Here is a 17,471-nt window from a genome sequence, read left to right as displayed (position 1 = left end):
AGAGGATGAAGACTTATGAGGGTTTATCATGAAGTAAGTATGATGTACTAGAAGAGCAATGTTGGAGTGGCCAGAACAAGATCCTTATTTTCATGACCGCTGCAACCACGAAGAAAACTAGGCGGTCGCCTCGAACGGCAAAACTTTGGAGCGGTAAAAAACGAATGAAAAACTTGTTCATGAAATTACGTAAGTAAACAAGCAGACTGTCTCTGTGCTTTTCCTTTACTACAAACTATTAATGGACAGTTCTGCAACTCAGAGGTGAATTCCCTCCCCCCCCCCCCCACTTCCAGCAATCAGGGCCAGATTTAGGGAAGGACCAATGGGACATTTGTCCAGGGCCTAAACTCCAGGGGGCCCATGAAAAACATAGGATAGATTTATTGATTTATAAAGCTCGTACGGGTAACCCTCGTATATCGTGTGTTCTGATAATGTGTTTTCGCTCCAGCGAAGATTTAATTCAACAACAACAACAACAACAACCATCACGCGACATCATCCTGAGCGAGTCGTTCATGCTCCATCATTCTGAGTGAGTCGTTCACTCACAGCAGCTGAAACTATGGCTGAAAAGCATGTAACAAGTGGCATTGGAGATAATGATCAAGCGAAGAAGAAGTCAAGAAAGTCTCATTCATTGGAGGTGAAATAAAAAGTTTTAGATCTGTTTGTTAGAGGTGAGCACAGAATTTATATTGAAAGAGAGATGGGACATTGATTCCACAGTGAGAACCATTCATGACAATCGTGATAAAACCTGGAAGAGCACTCATACACCAACAAATGTCATTGTTGCCATAACTGTAAGATCTCGGCCTAATGCTATTGAGAAAATGGAGAAGATGCTGACCACGTGGATAGAGCACCAGAACCAACAGAACATGCCCTTGTCTGGAATGGTCATTCAAGAGAAGGCGAGGAGTTTGCATGATGATCTAACCAGAGACACCAATGATCCATTGCCTTTTAATGCCAGTCACTGGTGGTTTGAGTGCTTCAAGAGTCGCCATGCATTCCACAATCTCAAGTTGACTGGGGAAGTTGCTGCTGCAGATCAGGCTGCTGCCAAACAATTACCAGAAGTCTTCAAATCAGTGATTGCAGATGGAGGTTACACACCAAGCCAGGTTACACATGGCTAAATGTTTCAAATTGGTCCATGAAGCCATGGCCATCTTTGATGAACATGCTCCCGACTGCAAGAGAAGTTCCAAGGTGCAGAGGGAGATGGAGAGTGTCCTGATATGTTACAAGGAGGTCAACGAATTTTGACAAACAGAAAATGAAGGCAGCCACTCATGTCTCCATTATGATTTTCTTCAACAACAAAAAAACAATCCCAAGCGAATCGGCCTCCATTTCATCTTCTGAGCCTTCAACCTCAACTGGACTGCCTGCCACACCTGAATAAGTTTGCCACAAGCAATATGTAAGAATTTTATTTATTATGTTTTATTTACACATTGTTTACTGCTTTTTTGAGGTGTTTATGCAAGGTTGAAATCTTCCCCGTTTGGAACGTAACGCAGATTTTTTCATGTTAAATATTGCTCCCATAACACGTTTTCGGATAACACAGCGTTTCGCGGGAACGCATCCCCCGCGTTTTCAAGGGTCTTCTGTGTTATTTATTCCCTTGTTGGCTCAAAGGTATCAGAGCCAACAAGGGTCTTCTGTGTTATTTATTCCCTTGTTGGCTCAAAGGTATCAGAGCCAGGGAAGTGGTATATAAAATCACATCTGCTATGTAAGGCTGGCAATTTGACTTTCCCCATCCAGTTTTTGATAAATTTGTGTTAATGTTGCCTCAAAATCACTTTATCAATTTGATATATCACTTTATTAAGCTCTACTGATATATAATTTATAAAATATTTTTACTTTTAATTTATCTTGTTTTAAAAAGTTTTTTGGTGAAATGGTTATAGATCAATACACAGTAATGTAATTCAGCTCTTTCTTTTTTCTTTTTTTCTCTTTCCACTACATTTCAAGTTTGGTGGGGTGGGGGCTTGACTACTCTAATGTCCTGGGGGCTGTTAAACTTAAATCCGGCTCTGCCGACAACACTAGAAGTTTTCCCCACGATCGTGCATTGAAGTAAGAACTGTAAACTCCATTTGAAAACTGCTGGTAACATAGGATGCCACTGTAACATCTTTAGCTCCATGAACGCCACCATCTTTAGCTTCCCCCGAGCAAACCAAGCACTCACCTTACACAGGTGTTGTGTTAGGATCAGGTAAAGTCCCTTTTCTCTGCCTTTTCTCCTAATTTATTTCTGTGGTACAAAGAACCCTTCTGTGGTCCCTTTTGTGGCCATCGCTGGGCAACCCTTATGTAAAATAAATCTGTAATTATAAATGCAGAAATTTTATTCATACTGATTGACAATATTTATTTTTGAAAGTTAATTGTGGTTGAGCAAAGGGGGGGGGGGAACAGGGCAAAGCTAAATGTTTGCCGACGTTGCCTAATACGCTTGCACCGGCCCTGCCAACTTTATCCATGACAAGAGACAACCTGTTTGGAATTGGTACATCCACTATAAAACAGTGAGACATTAAGAATGACAATAACTAAGACTTGAACCTGTTAGTGCAGGTGGGGATGGTACACAAAATGCATACACATGAAAGTAGAAGTGGGTGAACCTTTAATGAGGGGCTGGGTAAGGGGGTCAGCAGTTGTGATATCATTAAGTGGCCCCTTATGTGCTTGGAACAGAAATACAGTGGGTGAAGGAGGGTGAGGGAAAGAAGGAGGTGGAGACATACCGGGATATCGTGAGCAATCGGAACATCAAGCTTACTGAAAAGGTGCTCATCCCTATCAAGCAACACCCGAAGGTAAAGATGAAAAACATTTTATCTCTCTCTCTCTCTCTCTCTCTCTCTCTCTCTCTCTCTCTCTCTCTCTCTCTCTCTCTCTCTCTCTCTCTCTCTCTCTCTCTCTCTCTCTCTCTCTCTCTCTCTCCCTCTCTCTACCTCTCTCTACCTCTACCTCTCTCTACCTCTACCTCTCTCTACCTCTACCTCTCTCTACCTCTCTCTACCTCTCTCTACCTCTCTCTCTACCTCTCTCTCTACCTCTCTCTCTACCTCTCTCTCTACCTCTCTCTCTACCTCTCTCTCTACCTCTCTACCTCTCTACCTCTCTACCTCTCTCCCACCCCAACCTCTCTCCCACCCCAACCTCTCTCTCTCTCTCTCCCCCACCCCCACCTCTCTCTCCCCCACCCCCTCCTCTCTCTCTCCCACCCCCACCTCTCTCTCTCCCACCCCCACCTCTCTCTCTCCCACCCCCACCTCTCTCTCTCCCACCCCCACCTCTCTCTCTCTCTCCCACCCCCTCCTCTCTCTCTCCCCCCCCCCCACCTCTCTCTCCCACCCCACCTCTCTCTCTCCCACCCCCTCCTCTCTCTCTCTCTCTCTCCCACCCCCACCTCTCTCTATCTCTCTATCTCTCTCTCCCACCCCCACCTCTCTCTCTCCCACCCCCTCCTCTCTCTCTCCCACCCCCTCCTCTCTCTCCCACCCCCACCTCTCTCTCTCTCCCACCCCCCACCTCTCTCTCTCTCCCACCCCCACCTCTCTCTCTCCCCCCCCCTCCCCCCTCTCTCTCTCTCCCTCCCTCCCTCCCTCCCCCCACCACCTCCCATGCTCTCTGCCATGCGTAGTGATTATACAATGGCTTTGTGGAGTTCAAAGGCATACAATGGCAAAGCGAGCTATGCATCCAGTACCTTGCTTAAGACTTCACCTATATCGACCTGGCTTACATTGTGGCCTGGTTGGTAAGGCCTCCAATTCAAGATTGCTTGTCCTTGCTGTTTGCGATTAACATTGACATGGCCATGTTGTTATCGATCGGAGCACTTTAGCAGAAACTGTTCTACCGCTTTTTCTTAAGCTGCCCACATTCCATGATAGATTTTATCATTTGTCGACGAACGGTTAGGGATGTGCAGTCTACATAAAGCACATGGTCTTCAAATGATGTGGACCCTGTGACAAGTTTGTAACAAGCAAATCTCCTCTAAATTTGACAATATTTTCAAAGAGAATAAACTATTTTCAAGGACTTGTGTTGGAAAGTGACTCATTCATTCGTCCAATGTCCATGGTGAATTCATTCATTTGTATAAGGTGAAGTTACGAAAGAGTCTGGACCATTGATGTGTTCTCCTAAACTCTGAGTGAAAAACAAACAAACAAACAAAATTATATATATATATATATATATATATATATATATATATATATATATATATATATATATATATGTATATATATATAGGATCTGCATCATTAAGTGTATTAATTTTGATCATTAAAAACGTGCAAAACTTGTTTGAATATCGTTAGACAATCATTGCAAAGGTTCTTACAAGATGCTGCTTAAAGAATGAATATGACCCCTTCCTCCTGCCTTCAACAAAGGTTATTTCCACCAATCCCATGACCTTTGTCTCCGTAGGTCCAGATTGAGAATCTTGAAAAGTCCAGTTTACAGATGTTGCCTGCTCATGACAATCAATTCCCCTTCATGTCCTTTAACGGTGTTTCAAACCGTTACATGTCAGTACCCTCCCCCATCACCTACAAGCCTGCATGCTTCCAACCTCACCACCTATATGTGTCCCCCTCTTCAGCGTCCCTCCACATCATATCTCCTCTTTTGGCATCCCCCTCACCACACCAACTCAAAGCTTCCCCCTGCACTCCATCCCTTCAAAACTTTCCCCCTCACCCCATCCCCTCAAAGCTTCCACCTAACCCCACCTCCTCAAAACTTCCCTTTTGTCCCACCCCTCTCAGCTTCCCTCCTCGTGCAATACCCTCCCATCCTCCCAACTGTCCTGCACCCTCCCAACACCTCCTCCCTGCCCCCAACTCTATATACCTCAAACATCCGAGGCCTCTACTCTAACCTGACAGATCTGTAAATCCAGGCAGCTGCTGATAAATGGGATGTCCATGACTGTCCATGACATCCTTCAGGATGTCCATGACTCCTTAGTGTCTCTCCCTTGTCCCCTCTGATTTGAAATTACTGAACCCTGCCCCGCTGGTGGAATTACACAAAATATGAATAACTCAACTTCTCACTGTCCTTGTATTGACCTTTCACCTCCAAACCTCCAGGATTAACTTTGGCCATGGCTCCTGTTTATGTGTATGTTGTACCGTCTCCAAACAGTGATGACCCGATCTACATCTCTATCTCAGACAACGTGGTCTAACCTTTAACCAATCATCCCAAATGTCTCTTCCTCATATGTGGTGATTTAAATTATCACCATGCAACTTAGCTGGGTGTTGATACCTCTTTCACCAGCCATGGCACTTCAGCAAAGGACTTCTGTGACCCCATGGACTGACTCAATCTGTGAACTTTCACACCTGGATTTCTCCAAATGGCAAATCCTCCCTTCTGGATTTGGTGATGACAAACTTCCCCACAAATGTCTCCTCTGCTCCAATTGGTCCATCTGATTATGTGCTTGTAAGGGTCAACATCTGTCTCACTATTCTCAGAGAGCTGCCTCAACACCATTGAGTCTGGAAGTTTACTCAAGCAGATTGGCAGGGACTACAAGCAGCCATCTCACTTCAGGACTGGTCTCCTATATCGACCAGCCCTAATATTTAACTGTGATATTACTACCATGGGAATTCTTCCACCGAAAGGTACTCACTCTTTGACACAGATCCATCCCATCTTGTCTTCAGATATCCTGCGCTTATTCCCACCCATGGCACAGTGAATCCTGTAGTGAGGCAGTTGCTCTGAAACAACTTGTCTTCTCTTCCTGGAAGGCAAACCGACCAAAGGCAATCTCAGATCATTCCATAAAACCCACAACAAGTGTGTGTCCACTCTCAGGAGAGCCGGAAAACAACATCTGTCCAACATCAAGATTGAACTTTCAAACTTGTCTCCCTCCTTTAAAATGTGGTGGTGCCTTATCAAGTCTGTTTCTGCAGTATGCTCCCCCTCCATCCCTTCTCTCACTTCAAATGGCACCACAGTCGACTGCTGCACTTTTTTACCCTATCATTTACCATATGTCATATTGCATCTACATGAAAGTCAGCCAATATCACCGCATTACATGAGCAATGTGCAAAACCGATCCCCTTAACGATAGATCAATTGGCTTACTTTCAATCACCAGCAAGGTCATGGAATCCATCATCACAGTTGATATGAAATCTTTCCTTTTCTCTAACAGCCTCGTCTCATGTCATCAATTCGGATTCAAACCTGGTCACTCTACCTTGGACACGCTACTTCTACTCACCCAACAATGGATGGAGGACCTCGATGTCAGACATGAGATCAGAGCCTTCTCTCCAGACATATCTCAAGCTTTTGATACGGTCCAGAATCCAGCCTTACTCTCCAAGCTCTCTACCTATGTTATCCAAGACCAACTTCACACATTGCTTACTGACCTTCTCTCCTCTCAAAGCCAACATGTGGCTCTCAATGGAATACTTTCATCTCCTCTCTCTCTCTGACAAGGCTGGAATGCCCCAAGGCAGTGTTCTGGGCCCCTGTCCTATTATTAATATTCACCAACGATCCCTCTGATTCTCTGGAAAATCCTCTTTATATATTTGCCGATGACTCCACCCTCTGCCGTGTAATCCCTAATCCTTTACATCGGCAGGCAGCATTCAATTCCCTCTCTGCAGACCTTGATACAATCACAAGCTGGTGAAACTCTTGGAATCTGCCTTTCAATCCTGACACATATATATATATATATATATATATATATATATATATATATATATATATATCTATCTATCTATCTCTCTCTCTCTCTCTCTCTCTCTCTCTCTCTCTCTCTCTCTCTCTCTCTCTCTCTCTCTCTCTCTCTCTCTCTCTCTCTCTCTCTCTCTCTCTCTCTCTCTCTCTCTCTCTCTCTCATAAAACCCTCCTATCTACTTTCTTAATAATCCTCTTGAAGAAGTTCAGTCATTCAAACTCTTGCATCTCACAATCAGCCATGATCTTTATTTATCCAAGGACAACCTCACACCTTGACGCCATGGATACCGATACCTTAAAGATCATTGGAATCTCCTGCGATGAAGCTGAGTGTATGGCCCTATCACTTTCCCATTGCAGACAAGTTGGAGGTCTATCTGTCTTCTACTATCTCCTTTCGCCTGCTGCTCTTTCCATGCTTTGTCCCCCCCCACCCCACCCTGAGATTTCTGCAGGGTGCACACAGTCTACTGGCAACCCCCCTCTGTTGAAACTCCTAAAATCCAGAATCACTACTCACCTCCACTCATTAGTTTCTCTTTTTTCCCCCATCTGTGGAACTAACTTCCATATTCTCTTCAATGTCATCCACCCCTCCAAGTGTTTAAGACAACTGTTTACCACCATCTCAGATCATCCCTGATCCGAAACCATGATATTTTAAACCCCCATTAACACCTCCCCCCCAAAAAACTCACATCTTTCCAAATCTCCAATTTTTTTCTTCTTGAGAGTTTCCTTCTGTATCCATCTTGTCCACACCATGTATTCTCCTGTACCTCTCATTTTTCTCCGCATCCTTTATTTGTCCAAGTTTCCCTCTATTTTGTGCCCTCAACCCTGCTGTTGATGTCTGCCCCTTTCTTTTTCTACTGTTCTTTTTTGTTCTGTTGTGTCCTGATAATTTCTGTGCTCCAACTCTTCCACGAGCCTCGAGTATATGCACAAAAAAGGTGTGCAATATTTTTCAACTTACTCTTCAACTCCGTTTTCACTTTTCTTCTCTTTGGCACAGAAGATGATATCATAATCCGGCAACGCATTCTTGGATAATGCAATAGACGTTTCTGGTTAATACGCATCATGCTCATGTTTGATATTATCAATGAAATGAGCGAAATGTAGAAGAGCAAGTCAACTCTGGAACGATCTCATTGATTCGACATTAAAATACACACACAATTTTTTTTTTTTTACCAAAATACCACACGTTATGCCTTGCATTGTATGCGAAAGCACACACCCATATTGTTGCATTTGATGAGTGTAATTCCCTCCTGAGCACAGGCAAAGTGAAGCACCACGCACTCCTAATTGTCAGAATTTGAATTGCCAACTTATTTTGGCTTTTAGATTCTGTCTGCCCTTGTGATTATATTCAAAGTACATCTGGTGGAGCAAAAAAGTGAGGCCAGATTGACATTTGATTCATGCTTGGGCAGATAGCAAGTGATGCTGCCAGATTTCTTTGCTAAACCTTTCGTGCTTTGACCCCCGTGAGCATTCCGTTAATATTCCGAAACAGGGCCTGGAAATTGCCTCGTCCGTGAAACGCTAACACTTCTCACCTCCGTGTTTCTGCATTCCCGCAAGGTATTCGCTTCTCCACGGGGTGAGTTGGTGCCGTGTTTCGACCATTCGAACATTTCATCTTGCTGATTGCGAACGCCGTCGATTGCTATTGTTCTGCAATCTCCGACATCGAAAATCACTTCCATCAGTTTTATCATGGGAGCAAACAATTATTTTCTTTCCTCTGGTTTATGGTAGAGTTTGACAGGTGTTTGAACTTTCAGAGAATTGGTCCAACTGACCTTTCATTCGTTTATGACCATCATGAGCCGTGAGGCAGGTGTACTGGCCTGCACTCATCATCATGGTAAATTGTACTGAAGGATGGTGCAGAGTGAGGCATGAGCTGGCGGATGTTCAAGTTCCCACTGTGTCTTTCGTCAAGAGTATGGGAGCCATCACCCTGAAGAAATTACAAATATCTGCCCAAATCAAGTCCAGTCAAACATCAGGCCTGGCCAGCCAGTTGCAGATAGACTTGGGCCAGAACTGTTTGCCTTGGCTGACCCCCAAAAAAGGTGCGAATAATTGCAACATTAAAGAAGTGGAAGATTATCATGAATGGTCTTTCATCTACATCATGGCCATCCTTCAATAATAAAAAAATTATTCATTATAATCATGATTTTCTTATTTTTCACATCATTTCCATGGTTAGACTTGAACTAAAATGATTATAATTGAACTAACCTTTCCTCTGTGGTTAAGTTTGATAAACATGCGGTTTATAATGCATGAAATTCCTCACCCCATCAATTACTTCCATCATTATTATCCAATTTCCTTTCCACTTCTGTGATTGAGAGTTTTCCGCTCAATCTTGTTCCCCCCCTGTGTCCTCCCATAGCCATCTTTCTTCTCCACATCCCGCATTTCTCCAAGTCTGCTTCTATTTTATTCTTCAACCCTGCTGTTAGGGTATCCATCCCCTCCCTCCCCAACCTCTCTTTCTGCTGCTATTTTTCTGTTATTTGCTGATCCATCCTGTGTTCTCGAGCCTCCATGAGCCTCCATACTGTATACAAAAATAAAACATACATGTTAGATGAGTCACAAATAACATCTTTAATGATGTGCACAAGGTGCAGCATCTGGAGCAAGGCAATTCCAAATCCAACTGAATAATTTTCTTCCACTCTGCTTTCACATGTTTGTACACCTTTAAAATGCTGTGGTGTCACATAGTTAATAACGCCCTCATGCTTGTACCTTGGGAAAGTTCTAAATACATTACCTTGTCTGCTTTTGAACGTAATGTTCACGTCCCTGATTCATCCGGTCCTTCCCCAGTTTATAACTGCTTTTGTGGCCTCTTGAGACTCCATGATCAATTTAGTGAATTTGTTGAATGTTGAGACGTGAAGCATTGCGTACTTGTCTCTCGTTACTGGAAACTCGTTAGTAATGACTGTACTTCAGTGGATAGTCGGTCCAGTGTTGTTCCATTGCAGACTTGAACTGGTTCCTCGAGTCGCATCGATAAAGTATCCTGGTTATGAATTAGATTTATTGTCACTTTTGACAAAGAAAGCATTTTCTCTTAGTTGGGATCTGTTGTGCTGTTTTCTAATCTTCCTGTGGTGTCCTCTAGTTATTGAGCCCTTATCCATCACAAACAATTTCTGGAGATCAATTTGGTCAATTCCCTTAACGATTTTGAAGATCGAATGAGTTCAGTCCGTTGTCTCTGATACACTAGTGCAGACAACTCCCATGCTCTCAATCTGTCCAAATGATGGATCAATGATGATCCAACCCAAGATCAGATCAGATTTGTTCAATTTTCTTCACCTTCCACTCCTTCCTTTTTCATCAGCTTTGAAACTACTTTGGAACATCTACCATAAAACTATGAATACTGCAACACTATAGTATACTTTGTCTTAAAGAAACACTGCCTTCATTGTGAAATATGTTAATTACACAATAATCCCAAACTTCCATCTTGACACCAGCTGGCTGGCTAATCATATAATAATGTGTGTTGTCCCACAGGTCACAATGTCTATCCCTTTGTTGTCACTGACAGCAACTCTTTGCTTCTCTATAAGTCTCGACTTTGTAAAGACTTTAAATATAAAAAAGAACGTTGGAGATCTTGTCGTCTGAAAGCACACCGCACTAACCCATCTCAAGCTCAGGAATGAGCTTGTACACCCATCACGTGAAGGGCAAGGAGATTAGGAGACAATGGACAAACCAGCAGAGGGCTTTGAACCTGGGATCGCCAGCATCAATGGGAGCAGCTAACAGGACACACCATGTTTGGATACATCAATTGATGTGGATTGATGACTATATGGCCGCACATATTCTCTTGAACACTTACTGTGAGGTGGTTGTTTTGTTTTTTAAGTCGAATTCCAGTGAAATACCATACCACCTCAAAACCAGGATTTCAATCTGAGGATCTATTATGATATGTCGATGCAGTTGACTATCCTTTAAGGCCATTTCATGAGGATTCTATTTTCCTCAAGATCTGCCAGTCATGTGTCTATTCCACTCTGCGGCTCATATTAAAAAAAAACCTTGGAAATTGACAATTTTGAGAGAAGATTGATGAAATCTCTGCGTTAACATTTTTGAGAACTATAATGATTCGTTTTTTTATGTTGAACTGAAGTTTGAAGCTCAATGTTGAGGGCTGCATGTGAAAGGCATTTGGTAAATATAGAGTGACTTGGTTTAGTCGATTGAATGCAAACAATGATCAGGTATTATAATGAGGAATACTATGAAGCACAGGCAGTGTTGGGCACAAAAGCGATAATCCGATAACAGATAATTATCGAAGTTAACTTTTTTATCGGACTATTATCAGAAGATAACTTCCATTTATGGTTATCGGACCAGTTAACTTCCGATAACTCCGATTTTAGTCCGATAATGTCCATTCATTTTTTGTCCGATAACATTTCTTTCTTCGCCATACACCATGAGGTCTGTAAATTGTGCACAAATGTCCCAGTACGGTGTGTTAATCACGTGGCCAAGCAGAAGGCCAAGAAACTTGTCGACACCTGGCTGGACATTGATGGGAAGGAGGGCATGGTCGACTCTGACTTCATGGGGGAGGAGATCCTCACCAACCTCTTCCTGAAGTACAACACCCCAATACCGTCCTCTGCCTCAGTGGAACGGCTATTCTCTCTCGGCAAGGACATCCTGAGGCCCAAGAGGTCAAGACTGTCAGCTGGGCCTAACTTTGAGAAGTTGGTCTTCCTCAAGGGTAACCAGCACATAGTGTCATAGACTCTAAAAAGACGCATAATGCTTATTTTATTCTTGGGTTTAGCATAAATAAGCCTTTTCTATGGGTTTTGAAGCTCTTTCCTTGTTTTTTTGAATTTTTGTTAAAAAGTCGTTATCGTTATCGGATTATGGTTAACTTCCAATAACTTTGTATTATAATTACTGGATTATCGCTATTGGACTTAAAAATTGGGGTTATCAGATTATCGTTATCGAAGTTAACTTTTTGGTTATCGATGCCCAACACTGAGCACAGGTAGGTAAAGTGGAAGTTACACCACGTTTTAAAACGTACTACAACTACTACTTCTTCTTTAACGACCACAATTATTCCCACTTTTGGATGTGGGTACACAGGCAATCTTTCTGGTCCAAATCTTTCATGAACAGGCTGACCAGGCCTGCCATTCAACTGAAGGTGGCAGGAATTTGTGATTTGTCCAGCATGCCTGTGATAACTCCCTTACTCTTCATGAAATCTACCGTGGGATATTCAACATCCACCAACTAATGCTAGCAGATGGGACGCCCAGTTTAAGGTCTTTGAGTGACGGTGCATTTTGTGATGTTATCACTGATCGCTATCACGGTTATCACTATCACGGACCCTTCCCTCGAAACACCAACCTGATTGTTTATAGTCGGGTCAGGAATCTAACCTCAAAAATAAGTACAATATATTTGTACCATCCTGTCAGACAGCTGTTCTTGTTATTTTTAAATCATGTTACAAATAAATGTTAAAGGTTTCTTTTCCACTGCTGTAATCAGGGGTTCACAAGAGTCACCACATATAATAGAGGATTGATGGCTGTTCATTTCTCATTTTCATAAGGGAAAAAAGCCTATGGGGGGGGGGAAGCAAGATACTTTGTGTTTTGTACAAATTTTGACAGAAATTAAATATGCATACCTTGCTGGTGACCGCTGCTTGTTGGAGTGCTAGGAAACGTAATAATGCTATAATGTTTTTCTTCCCTTGCCTGTCCTCACCCTTCCCTATTTCTCAACAAACTTTCTCACCACCACATAACCCTGGATCACCGGAACTTCCCCATGCAGTTCAACTTCGTTGGAAAGTTGCTTGGACCTCAAGGAAACTCGCTAAAACGCTTGCAGGCCGAAACGGGGACCAAGATGTCAATTTTGGGAAAGGGCTGCATGAGAGACAAAACAAAGGTCAGTTGACCGTCGAGCTTCATCCCTCCATTCCTCTCGTTATGTCTTTCATAAAAGAGAAATTAAAGTAAAAATAAAATCCATGCACATACTATCCTTGAATGTTCAACCAGGTACTCAGGCCTCTGGCAGTGGTACATGACACCTTATGGGTCCTTCTCAGAGCTAGTGTTTTCCAGAAGGCATTTGGAATAACCACTTGGCCATAAAAGTAAAAGGTGACCATAAAAGACAATGGCTGCTCGAAAAGGGAAACAGTGCTCAACACAAAACGCGCAGTCAATGCATCTACATTAGAGTCGCAAATGTAAGCGGACAGCCCATTACATGGTTGCTCAAAACAGCTTGTAGCATACATCGAAGGCAGTAAAAGTGTGCATATGTAACTAAGAGCATGGCAGAAGAGCATCACCACACCGCGCCGTAAATCGTTTATCAAAATAAAGCACCAGCATTTCAGGTTGCATGCAGATGGAAACGGCGTACGGCTTTCTTAAACCAATTTTTCTCGGTTTTCTCTGGTGATGACGACATGCGGTTCGCACATCATTCATGACCTGCAAGTAAAATCCATTTCAGCCTCTTTTGGGTGAAGCCACATTTGATCATGTTGCCCGTGGTGTCAGGATTACTCGACTTGGTAGCCCATAAGTCTTGTCCAAAAATCCTGATTGTGCATCAGTTATTACCCAAAACCCCTCTGCCGGTGGGCAAGGTCTTGCATTGACCTTTGCGACAGAGTTGCACACAGGTGACTTTCCGCAAAGAGTGACGACTGCAGCGTCGTAAAGCATTTCCCTTGAGAATTACCGGCACTAGATTAGCTGGGCAGGTAAGAGCATAGGTCAGACACCCAGTAAGTAACCTGAGGCCTTTCGATTAAAATCAAGCTCTTTCTTTTGCTCTGGAACTAGGAAAGAACAAACTTTGGCCTGCTGTTTGAGGCTCAGAATGTTTGCATCTGTGGACTACCAGGATGTTTGGGCAAACTGAAGGGCAAAATATGTTGGGGGGCTTGGCAGTGATGTCCTTTGTCCCCAATAGGAGGAGGAGCTAAGGAGGGGAGGCGAAGGAAAGTACTTTCATCTTCGTGAAGAACTGCACGTCCTCATAGAGGTGTTCGCTCCACCAGGAGAAGCGTATGCACGGATGGGACACGCACTCAAGGAAGTGAAAAAATTCCTTGTACCAGTACGTTTAATCTCATATTACATCTTCCATACACAAATGTCTTGAAGGCCTCCTGCACATATCCTATCAGAGTAATTCTTAGAACCATTCAAGCATGTGCCTTCTCAGGCCATTTGTACTTTATTGCTTTCTTTAAGAATTTATTTTTTTAGCAACCGTTTCCACATAAATAATAATTACTACTCAGCAAAGATGTCAGGTCTGCCTGGGAATCATTAAAAACAATATCCGCGTCCACCAATACTCATCGTACAGGCCAACGATCCTCGGTCTGGATACGTGTTTTGCAGGGTGACTATATGAAAAAACAGTTTAAAACTACTTTGGGGATTGAAGTTATTAGAACAGAAGTTATTAGGACAGAAAGTCGGTTCTTAATTTTTTTTTTTTTTTAATGGTATTGATTTCCATCGTAGGCTGGCAGGATAGACTAGGTGTATGTACACTTGCATCTGAGCTGTCTCTCCAAAGTTTGAATCTCGAATCAGGTATAAACTACTATCCTGGTGTCCCACAGGCAGAGCAAGACATCAATACGTGTGCTGTCCATTGGATGAACATTAAACTGGAGGACACGTCTGCTCAGCACTGGGGGTGTTGGTGAACGTTAAACTCGACATCCCGTTTGCCGGCATTAGATGATGGACGTTAAAGACTCATGATGTCTTTTACGAAGAGTCGGCAAATTATCACCGGCAACATGAACAAATTCCTGCCCTGACCAGACTGCTGGGCAGGCAAAACCAAACCACTCAGCATAACCTAGCCCAGAAACCGCCTCAGCAGCACCGACGCTCTGTCGGGCGTATGGTACATTTGATTGATTGATTTATATTGCAGATCGCTCAAGGCTCATTGAGAAGCTGCACAGCAGATGGTCATACATAGAGATAGCAACAACGTTGTGGAGGGGAGCATATGAATGTGGGACGAATGGACAAACAGCTGCATGAGTAACGAAAGCTCCTGGCAAAGAAGTGGCAGGCATAGCGGAATAGAAAAGTTCATTGGGATCGTGATCTATGTCTGCCTGGTCTCATCACAGTCAGCTATAATGAAGAGAAGGAAACGTAATATGAAAGTTGCGGCGAGGAAATAACATCTCAGCAGCATGAGACGGAAGCTTGCACAGCATTGGAATCTCTGAAATGCAGCTAAAAGGTGAAGATTAAAAGCCTCCGTCCAAACATCGGTTTTCAGGAAACACACGAAAAATATAATTGAGCACAGATGGTGTGGATGTCAGATTACAGTGTTTTCGGTTTTTGAGACGTGCCTTGGTTAGTTAATTCACCTGTGGGTTTAGATTTCACAATAATATTAATTTTGATAAAATGGACGTTCGTTTTGTAAAATCGAATCTAATGTTCTATTTCTTGTTATTGGTGTTGAGTGTTGACATTAGACGGTTGCTCACTGTGATATTGGACAAACTGAGTCAAAATGGATGTAAATGGGAGGTAATGTTTCAGTGTATTGATCTGCTTCATCAGTGACATGGAATCTTCAGTCAATCCATTCGATTGACTTATCTCTTTACCAGATACGTGTCTGAAGCTGATTTTCAATCGATGTGTTTTCTCAGGTTTTTATTGATGGGAACAATGCCTATTCGTCATGCATACATTTATTTTGTGTCTGTATATACGTATGTACAGTGTGTGTGTGTGTATATATATATATATATATATATATATATATATATATATATATATATATATATATATATATATATATATATGTATATCTATATATATGTATATCTATATATATGTATATCTATATATATGTATATCTATATATATATATATATATAAATATATATATATATATATATATATATATATATATATATATATATACATATATATAATTTATTAATAATAAAATAAAGAAATAAAACGAACTTTTTATTTGCTGAGGTAAATAAAGAACAAATTTCAAAGCACAATCAATCAAAATGCCAGGAAAGAGACAAAGAGCAGATGCTTATCGGGGGTTGACTTACAGCTAAACACAGACAAGGGTACCCAACAGATCATTCAGGGGGTGGGGGGGGGGGAAGAATCGTCTCGCTCACCAGAAAGTTGTCCGTGATGCGAAAACGTCCTGAAATGCGTGCGTGTGTGTCACATCCATCACCAGTACCCAGCTTTGCCGTGCACCCTCTCGCGGGGCAGCCTTGAATGCCAGTTGAAGTCTGGAGGGCACCGAGATCGTCCGTCAAGGGTTTAGACCCTGGTGTTGTTGGTGATCGACCCGTGCCTCACTTATTGGCGGCGCTGCTCACACCCACATGCACACCACACGCTCGTTTGCACAAGCACTGGGAAAGACAAATTATTTCGTCGGCGCTGGTCAGACACCCGCTTCTCTCGCCATTTGCTTTTTCCTCTCTGCTTTCACTTTTTCTTTTTCCTCCTTCGCTTTTCTCTCCTCACACTTTTCTCTTCAGAATGTACCTCTCCTCTTTTCTCCTAAGGCTTTTCTCTCCTCACGCTTTTCTTTTCACACTTTTTCTCTCCTCTTTTCTCCTCACACTTTTCTTTTCACACTTTTCTCTCCTCTTTTCTCCTCAGAATGTACCTCTCGCTCGTTTTTATATCTCCAGGCCGTCTCCGCCGGTCAGTCCGCCCCAAGCTCACCCCGCCCCACTGGTGCATGGTTACCATGACGACCCATGCGCTCTCAAAAAAGGCGGGCGTTGGAGCTCGCGAAAGAATGTTGCTGAGGTAAAATGAGGGCGGGCTTCAGAGCTCGTGAAAGAAATGTGTGTAAACGTGTCTGTCGTAAAGAAAAAAAAAGCTTCCCATAAGAGAGGGGATCTATCCTTTTCCCTTCTCAATGCATCACATTTAAGATCCCATGAGACATTGGGATGGGGCTAATCTGAACATGCATTTAAGGAAATAACTGTCTGAGGACCTGGATGTGTGGATGCATTCATCAGACCGGATTCTGAAATCCATAACAATATGTATATATATATATATATATATATATATATATATATATATATATATATATATATATATATATATATATATATATATATATGTTGTTACGGATCCACTTTGGTGTGGATTATAAAGGGAGTTCTTACAATCAATTTCCCCGATCGTGGTCCTGAAGTCGCCGTTTGGCAAATAACTCCATGGTGCGATGGCGATTGGTTAGTAAGGCCTAGGTCACATTTGCTCTACGGCGAGGATACGTGGCCGTACACCCTCTGAATTGACAGAAACGTGCGGCGGCCGCAGAGAAACTGAGGTGGCCTCAGGGAGGCCTTACGCCGTTTGGCTATATTTTACAGGCCGTAGGGGCGCCGTGGAATTGTAGCGCGGAGTTATAACTTTTTTTCATTTCTACGTTCGCCGTAGCAATTCGACAAGCCAAGCTATGACGTAGATGTGTTCCACGTCGACCGTACGTAGGGCGTACGATGGGCTTGCATTATTCGTGCGGCTGCCGTAAGCTCTTCTCAA

At 42.8% G+C, this 17,471-nt stretch overlaps 1 protein-coding gene across 5 annotated transcripts in view; it reads left to right on the top strand.

Moving 5' to 3' along the window:
* KHDRBS2 (KH RNA binding domain containing, signal transduction associated 2) overlaps positions 1-17,471 on the top strand; it is a 162,118-nt gene that overhangs the window by 41,534 nt on the left and 103,113 nt on the right. For all 5 annotated transcript variants that reach the window (XR_015049417.1, XR_015049416.1, XR_015049414.1 and 2 more), the window contains exons 2-4: positions 2,734-2,855; positions 12,679-12,795; positions 13,840-13,986. Coding sequence is in view for 1 of the 5 variants with exons in the window: in XM_085846723.1 (XP_085702849.1) it covers positions 2,734-2,855; positions 12,679-12,795; positions 13,840-13,986 (386 nt within the window). In the remaining 4 variants the exon portion in view is untranslated. The remainder of the gene's footprint in view (positions 1-2,733; positions 2,856-12,678; positions 12,796-13,839; positions 13,987-17,471) is intronic.

Source organism: Eptatretus burgeri, chromosome 11, assembly GCF_056783735.1.
Source record: "Eptatretus burgeri isolate ZD-2024b chromosome 11, Ebu_testis_v1, whole genome shotgun sequence".
Classification (NCBI taxonomy): domain Eukaryota; kingdom Metazoa; phylum Chordata; class Myxini; order Myxiniformes; family Myxinidae; genus Eptatretus; species Eptatretus burgeri.
Note: the sequence above shows the minus strand (reverse complement) of the source record. Positions and strands in the feature narration are given on the sequence as shown.